General features: G+C 39.7%; 1 protein-coding gene across 3 annotated transcripts in view; it reads left to right on the top strand.

Moving 5' to 3' along the window:
* The first annotated feature begins 376 nt into the window (after positions 1 to 376).
* Positions 377 to 8,999, top strand: part of SLC35F3 (solute carrier family 35 member F3) — a 116,881-nt gene continuing 108,258 nt past the window's right edge. For all 3 annotated transcript variants that reach the window (XM_039353011.1, XM_039353016.1, XM_039353015.1), the window contains exons 1-2: positions 377 to 877; positions 1,629 to 1,855. In XM_039353011.1, the coding sequence (XP_039208945.1) occupies positions 825 to 877; positions 1,629 to 1,855 (280 nt within the window). In that variant the 5' untranslated portion in view covers positions 377 to 824. The remainder of the gene's footprint in view (positions 878 to 1,628; positions 1,856 to 8,999) is intronic.

Here is an 8,999-nt window from a genome sequence, read left to right as displayed (position 1 = left end):
GGAGGGGGGGAGTACTGTATCCAGCGATACAGTCGTTCACATCATTACTTATCTAGACCAGTCAACGGGACAAGTTTTTGCTGCTTCGGGCAACTACAGCCAAAGAGACTTCTAGGAATCAATAACTAATAAACTATTTTCTACCTTACGGGGGTGGGAGGGGGGGGGGAAGAAGACGCGCGATCAAACCCTCCAAACTCCTGAACGGTTCTCTCCAAGCGCTCTTTTGCCTTCTTTTTTTTCTCCCCCTGCCTTTCTGCACAAACGTTCCCGGGCTCCCCCTATCGGCCGCCGCACTCATTTCACGAAGAGGAGGAAGGCAGAGGAGGAGAGAAAAGCCGGCTCCCCCTCTGGCGAGAGAGAAAAACGACCGAGCGCCAGAGCAAGCCAGCGAGGGAGCAGGCAGGCGGGCGGGCGGGCGGGCTGGCAGGCGAGCGAGTGGAGTTGCCTGCGAGGAGGTCGGCGGGCGTTTTCCTCCACCTTCGCTTCGTTTCCTCTACGCGCAGCAGAAGCAGCAGCAACAGCAGGTTGCAGCCAGGCACCAACGCCTCGCCTCGCCTCGTCCGCCTGGTGCACCGGGAGACCCCGGCGTGGAGGCAGCAGTCGCCCTGCCACTGTGCCCTTTTTGTTTTTTTTTTCCGGCCGTCCGCTTGCAACTCCTTGCCGCCGCCGTGGCCAGCACAAGCGACGTCCCTCTTCCCGGTCACTTCACGCCGCGCCTCTCTCGCAGCTTTTCTTTCTCGGTCTGTGTCGAGTCGGCCAGCCCGGATCGGCTGCCCCTTCCGAGAAGTCTGGGAGCTCCGGCTCCCCCGCTGCTCTTCCCCATGGGGATCCGCGAGTTTCCCAGCGGCACGGCCAGGGGCAAGAGCATGGCGATGTGAGTGCCGGCGACCGCGGGAGAAGGTCGGGGGGAGATGGGTGGCGGCGCGGAGGAGCGGGAAAGGTCTCCGCTCCGCTTCGGGCGCTCAGCTCCCTTCTCCGCTGCCTCCGCCAGGGAGTCGCGGCGGGATCGGGCCGGAGCGCCAGGCGGGGCCGGCGGGAGCAAAGTTGCTCTTCTCCCGGTCCTCGCTTTCTGGGTGCCGAGGACAACGGGGAGGAGGAGGAGGGGAGGGAGGGAGGGAGGGATGGTATGTCGGGAGGGCTTGCAAGTTCGCCTGGAGCTTTCCCGGTTAGCGCGGCGGAGGGGAGGTGGAACACGCCCGGCTGGTCCTTCCTCTCCCGCGCCGCGACTCCGGGATGCGCTGAGGTATCCCGGGGCTCTTCTAGCGGACTCGCCGCTGAAGGACGTGGTGTGTCCCGGGGGGGGGGGGTCTGCCGGGTCTGTTAAAACATCTGCTGAGACAGGAGGGTCGGATTACAGCTTCTGGGGAGGATGGTGTTGTTGTCCAGACCTGATGGGGAAAGCTGTGCTAAGAGGGCATCGCTTGGGGGTGTTAAGTGTCTTTCTCAGTTTCCCCAATCCAGCTGCCTATCTTTGGCGGATCCTTTTTTTAATTATTATTGTTGTTGTTGTTGTTGTTTTCTCCTGGTATGAATATTCCCAAGAAAGCTTGCACTGATTGCCTCCTGGTTTGCTTTGGCTGTTCCCCTTCCTTTCTTCAACCCGGCTGCTGCTGCTTCCTTTCCAGTGGCATGAGGAGGTCGCCTGATGTCAGCCCCAGGAGGCTGTCAGACATCAGCCCTCAACTCCGGCAGCTCAAATATCTGGTGGTGGATGAGGCAATCAAAGAGGATATGAAATGGAGGTCCGTGGAAGACCTCACCAGTGCTTCCGTAGGACTCACATCCATCGAGGAAAGGATCCTGCGGATTACAGGCTACTACGGCTATCAGCCTTGGGCTACCAGCTATAAAAGTAAGTGCCTTGTTTCTGCCTTTCTCCTTCACAGCAGCATCCACCATTCCCTCAGCCTCTCTCTTCAACTTTCAGTCAGCTCTCTCTCCTGACAGGTGGAGAGAAAGGCTTAAGTTGATAGTTGGCATTAACCCTGTGAAACCTTACCTGGGACACAAGGCTGGCAATTTACTCTCCTTGAGCTGATTTGCTGCTCACCTTTTCCTCACAAATTCCTTTCTGCCTGGCTGGTTCCTCTGTGTGTGCCATACTTTTGTATGCATGTTTCCGCCCAGGGAGCTGATGGGAGAAACCTTATTCTCTTTCAATGGGCATGCACCATTGTGAGAATATTATGAGTACAGAAATGGCCGGCTAAACTTTCTGATGGTTAAAGAAATACAACAACTATTGTATATAAAATATTCAGACTGAAGAAGAGATTTCAGCTTAAGTTAAGAGGGAGAGAGAAGGAGAGAAGGAGGGGAAAATATTACAAGAAATGATGACTGATGTTTGCATCATTAATTCAAGGAACTGATATTTGATAATTCAGGGAAATGTTTTTACAGCTGGTTAATTTAATTGTTTTCCTCTTCGGATGCAACACATATTGTATTAATCTGCAGAAAGTAAGCTTTTAGTAACTTTATGCTAATTATATTAATTTGAGATCAACATAGAACTTTTGTCTATTTTAGTACCCAAATTGAAATAATATGACTGAATTTTTAAAATGCATTGTGAATTCAAGTTAATTAAGCACAAATTTGTGAGAATGAATTAGATACTTTGTATTTTAAATATAATACTATGCTTAAAAATCATTTTGCTTCATATTTCCAAAGTTTCATAAAAACATTTCTCTGTTATCACAGAGTGCTGATGTTATATGCAGTGTGTGCATGTTTGTGTGTCTACTCTGGCTTTGTATTTTTCCAGTTCTGAGACTTGAATAAGAAAGATACCCAAATCCAACTTTGTGGATGTATGCTTCTGCGTTACAGATGGTACACAATATCAACAATTATTGCCTATGTTTTTATTTTCATTTCCACACCTGTGGGTTCAAGGAAAGAGTTCCCCAGAAGACTAGTTTACCAATTTTGCATCCCATAATTTCCAATTTTTTTATGCAATGTCTTATTCTGTCAAATGAAGAAATATTCATGTTGGGGATTTTATTCAATTTAAATATTTGAAATATTCAGATCTTTGGAAAATGACTTGTGGATTGCAAGAAATTCCAGTATAATATCTATATTGGTTGAGGTTATCTAAAATCTTTGCTACTATTAATGTCATGTAGACACTGAGCTGTATGCCACAGAAACCACAACCCACGTTCTTCTGTATTGTCAAATCTACAGGGACATTCATCACCAGTTGATTACCTCTCTTTTATTTAAATTTCTGAGGTAATCTGATAGTTTTTATCTGCATTATCTATTAAATAATCAAAATAAATGTATTTCTCTAAAAGTAGCAATTTTTTCTACATTAGGTGTAAGCTTTGCCCACAAATGATTGCTAATAGTTCTTGTTATTAGGAAATGGTTGTGTGTTGTTCATTTTATTGATTGCATTTTTATTGGTCAGTGAGCAAAACACAGTTCTGTCTGTTAAGCTCTATGTTCCTATCTTAATTCAACAGCAGATGTTCTCTCCTAAACAAGTATCTATCGGGTGTAATCTACAAAAGGTGTGCAATTTATAAGTTATGACTGTTGGGATTGTTAGAAGAATGCTCACTGGTAATTTATTAAAACTGTATCCTAGAGAGTCTTTTGAGTCTTGAAATAGCTTAGAGTATTGGGATGTAGTCTTAATTATTGCGGTCAATTACTATATTCATCAGAAAAACAGCTATTGTATCATTTTCTAAAGAGACAGAAACTTTGTTCTGTGCAGAGGTGCTCAATACTTGTGTAGACAGGCAGCTGCCCTAATATTGTCTGTTGTGGAACAATGAAAACATAAGTTTTGTGCAACACAGACACATACGTAGATGGAGATGGAGATAGATATAGATATAAATATTCATATTCATTCATTCCACAGTTTATTGTTGAGCCCAAGGTGCATGCTGAAAGAAGGAGAATAGATGGTTCATCTGAGTACAGTGCCAAACCAGAAAAAAAGCAGAGATCAGAAAGGAGAAATTTTTAAAAAATGGATCTTTCAGGACCATGGACAGGTCCCAGGAAAAATACTAATTGCCAGTTGCTGACTAAATTCTTAATTCCTTGATTTGACTGGTCTTGTTGGATTGCTGAAGCCTGCCTATCTTTCTCCATTGCTTCATGCCTAATGTACACCATATTGGTAGTGCAGAGAAGGCCTTCAGTAGCAAGAATGTAGGTTCTTTGGTGGATTCTGGCTTAGAGGTTTTAGGGTCTATGGCTGTTACTGCTAACTGATTACTAAATTCAGTTTCCTAAAGTCCCACTTTCTATTCTTTTCTCTCAGATGGTTTCTGTTTTCTAACTAATCACTGCTAGTTTTGAAAAGTACTAAGAGTTGCAACTGCACTAGTTGATCTTAACTTTCAGGTTGAAATAATCCCACTTTGGCAAAGTTTCTGTGATAAAAAATAGGATAAATAAAATAATGAAAGATGCCAGGCTAATTCCAGAATAAGCCTGTCAGTTTAGTGAAACTTTGGAAATGGCTAGTTTAGAGATCACATATTTCTGTTATGAATTTCTGCACAAATCTTAACCTTCTTAGAACATAGAACTCTATCTAGAAGGCTTTTGTGCTTTGAGAAAATATGAAAAAATATTAAATAATGCTATTTGTTTGTTTGTTTATTACATTTATATCCTATGCATCTCACTAATATTTTAAATAATGTTATAATTATGATGTATTTCCTCTCCCTAAATATTCAGGTATTATTTTATATTACGTATTGCAAGATTTGTTTATTGTGTGCTGTCAATTTTTTTAAAGAGAAAGTAAATCATAATAAGCAAAATTATATATTTTAAAGATCTATTTTCTATTGTTGAAAATATTCAGAAATCCAGGAAGTATCCTAATAGTAATAGAATATATATTCCTGATTACATTCAGCAGCAACATTTTTATTCATAAAATATGAATCCATCAATTCCAGGATTCTGATAATGAAATCGTACTATATGGTCAGTATACAATTCTTTATATACTAAAATATATTTATATCAATATAGTCCTAATAATATTAATAATAAATTTTCCTGGAGTATTCATTTTAGGGTGAGAATATATCTTTATGATTGTTCATTAATAAATTTTTGGATAATTGTGCTCTCTGTTATCTGATAGGAAAGCATTTTTATAATAACACAAAAGAGAGAAGTTGGGTGCATGCTGAGCAGATTTTTAGAATTATTCATAAAGCATCTGCAGTTCATTAGAAATGTTACTGAAAGACACCAGAGAGAATATATTTCTTTGGTAATGTGTTGGCACTTTTTGCTTTGTTAGCAAAAATAACTAGATTGCTGCATACATCTATAGTAATTACTATCTTGCATGCTTTTTTTCTTTCATCTTTAAAATGAGTGATACCTTGTATTATGAATAGCCCTGTTACTCCCATTCAGATAAATATTTTAATTGACTTCTGCTAAATTGGTCATTATGGGAAGGGCAGCTTCAGAAGCAGAGTGTTAATCTGTTGCTCTGACATAATGACTAATTGTCCTATTGCCTTCATGCTGAGTAACTGTAGCTTGTCTTCATGTAATAAGAAAGGTCATGTCAGTGGCACATTTACAGCATGATTCCAGATTGCCAGGGTATTTAATTTGGCCTTGAAAATGAAGGTAACCAAAGCTTAATTGCAATGGGAATTTTTCACAACAGTTTTTCAGATTTCTTGCATTTGTGGAATTTGAGGAAAGTCATAACATTGAGACACATCATACATAATTGATAATTAATTTATCAAGTTTCATTTTGTTCTTGCGGTAATTCTTGGTAAAATCCATTTATTTAGACTATTTATTTATTGCATTTTTATACAGGTAACTCCAAGTTAACTCCCTAAATATTAACATACATTATCAACATGAAATAAAATCAGAGTAAATCAGAGTCAAATACAAAAATGTGAAATTAGGCGAAGTTTACTTAGAAAAAAAAGAAAGAAGATCATATTGATTATTATCTGGCTGAAATAAGAATCAACATTATCAGTGGAGTATTCTCTTTAATACAAAAAGAAAATACAAATAATATAGTGGCAGCTGATATTGTGAAATAGCTGCTTGCAACCTTTTGCTGCTAAGCATAGTATTAACTGTAGATTAGAATCATATTAATGCATCATGTTCTGGTGCCATTTTTTTAACATTTACCTAAGCTTTAATAAAAAATAAATACTGAAAGTAAAGCCATTTTGACTCAGATTGGAAGACTTATCAAATATTAGCATTCTGTCTCCACACTGACCAATTAGATCATTGTAAGTAGGACATGAGAATTTAATTTTTGATCTGACAACATATGAATCTTTTTATAGGTGTAGGCCATGTGCCTCCAGCATTGGTCAGGCTTTGACAAATTTTTAAAATACGTATTATCAGCCAAGAGAAATGATGCTTCCAGAATAACTCTCTCGGCATTGTTGTTGTTGCTAATTGCGAAGTCGTGTCCGACTCATCGCGACCCCATGGACAATGTTCCTCCAGGTCTTCCTGTCCTCTACCATCTTCTGGAGTCCGTTTAAGTTCAGACCTACTGCTTCAGTGACTCCATCCAGCCATCTCATTCTCTGTCGTCCCCTTCTTCTATTGCCTTCAATCTTTCCCAGCATTAGGCCCTTCTCCAGTGAGTCCTTCCTTCTCAATAGGTGGCCAAAGTATTTGAGTTTCAACTTCAGGATCTGGCATTACCAATTAACTAAAAGATAAATGGAAATTCAATAAAGAGTATCACCCAATATGTTAGGGTCTTTTTACTAGGAAGTAGAACTTATCAATAAGCTTTAGAAGTAAAAATATTTAAAATGTATTAATGGATAGATAATTACAAAAAAGTTTATTTTTATAAACATAGATTTTTCAGCAGTTTTCCAACTTTATGTAATTAAATTCTAATAAAAATATTGTTTTGTTAATTATTTACATTTATATTCCATAACTATAATTCCATTTATATTCCATAAAGGAATATAAGGAGATGTGCCTTCTCTGTCATAGCTCGTGCCCTTTGGAACCTTCTGCCTTAAGATGAACCCAACCCTTTTGGCATTTCCTAAGGCTGTGAAGACCTGGTTATGTGCCTGTGCCTGGGGCCCTGAGTCTTCTAAGGGTCTTGTTTCTTGGCTGTATTAACACACGTGGCAACAGTTTTATTTAGCAACTATATATATATATATATATATATATATATATATATATATATATATATATATATATATAGGTCTTTGGTTGTTCGGGTTTTCTCCCGCGTAAAATTGGAAGTGTCTTGGCAACGTTTCGACGAAGTCCCATTCGTCATCTTCAGGCTGGTGTTTTCAGCTTCGTGCTTTGAGCAGCAATGTGTGGTCTTAGCTGTTTCTTCCTTTTAACTGCCAGTGGGGGTATGAACTGATTGGGTGGGAGCTTGGCTGTGTTCTGATTGGGTGGAGGTGTGTTCTGAATGGTTAGGGGCTTGGCTGTGCTCTGATTGGCTGGGGGAGTGTTCTGTTTGGTTGTGCTCAGGTTAGTCTGAGTTGCAGAGGGGTTTAAGATTTTGGGGTTAGGGAGTCGTTTGTCAATAAGGGCAGGTTTCCAAATGGCTGGTAGGCGGGAGGTATCATCTCGCTTGTTCATGCTGTGTGGGCGTTTTTCTATCTCGATGGCTTCTCTGATTATTCTGTTATTAACCCCTAACCATTCAGAACACACCTCCACCCAATCAGAACACAGCCAAGCTCCCATCCAATCAGTTCATACCCTCACTGGCAGTTAAAAGGAAGAAACAGCTAAAACCACACATTGCTGCTCAAAGCAAGAAGCTAAAAACACCAGCCTGAAGATGACGAATGTGACTTCGTCGAAACGTTGCCAAGACACTTCCAATTTTACGCGGGAGAAACCCCGAACAACCAAAGACCTATATACAAATACCCGCGAAAACCTCAGAAAACATATATATATATATATATATATATATATAGATATATATATATATATAGATATATATATATATATATGTATGTATATATATTGTACTGTTTTAATTGTTTTTGTGATGTACACTGTCTAGAGTCACTTGAGACAGGCAGATAGAGAAATCAAATAAATAAATTAAAATGTGTCCTGTTCCTTTCCAACCAGTTATTATTTATACATTTCTAGGACTAACGTGCATATTTGCAAAACTTTAATTTGATAAATTGCTCAACAAGTAAATCTGAAAATCTGAAACACTGTAACATCATGGCTGCATATCAATACCTGGCAAGCAGCTACTCTCATTTATGGAAACACTTTAACAATATTTATTGAAATGCAGACTCTACTGTTATATACAGATCAACAATTCTGGAGTATTTTGTGCTAACATTTTGGACTGCATAGGAAAGAAACAAACAGCCTAGGAAGCAAACAGCTTTTCTATCTGCCACCTGTTGGAAAGTAGGCTGTAGGCAGCTGTCGCTTATCTATCTGGGGACATGAGTGTTGCAGATTGTGTAGAAATTCAAAAGCACCTTAATGATATGGAAGACATCTTAGATAGCAAGGAACTGTGCTAGTATATACGGAAAATCTTAAATGCATTTTCTTGGAAAAGGCCAAAAAGATATTTCTGAACTGTAGTTACAGGATAGTGCTGAAGCTTACTGTACAGAGGTAATATTTAGGGTGAAGTCTCTTCCCTCCTTGAGATTTGCACATATTGGCTGTACAGTGGCTGCCTTTAGATATATATTTATATATTTAAGAATATGGCCTGGCCATATGCATGGCCATTACCACAGACTTTGAATGCACTGGTGTTTTCTTAGAATCAAAAAAGCTTCTTGGTTAAAAGAGAATGTGTGAAATCCATGTATAATAAATTAGTTATATTCATAAAATTGTTAGTTGTCACAGGCAGTACTTAGTTTGTCAGCAGCGAAGCTGTACTCACATCCAATTAATTTTTTAAAATTAGGATTTGCAGCAGTAGTAACAACAACAATAAC

The sequence above is a fragment of the Crotalus tigris genome, unplaced genomic scaffold, assembly GCF_016545835.1.
Source record: "Crotalus tigris isolate CLP2741 ecotype Arizona unplaced genomic scaffold, ASM1654583v1 scf7180000018486.1709376, whole genome shotgun sequence".
NCBI lineage: Eukaryota > Metazoa > Chordata > Lepidosauria > Squamata > Viperidae > Crotalus > Crotalus tigris.
This window is presented reverse-complemented; position numbering and strand designations above follow the sequence as displayed.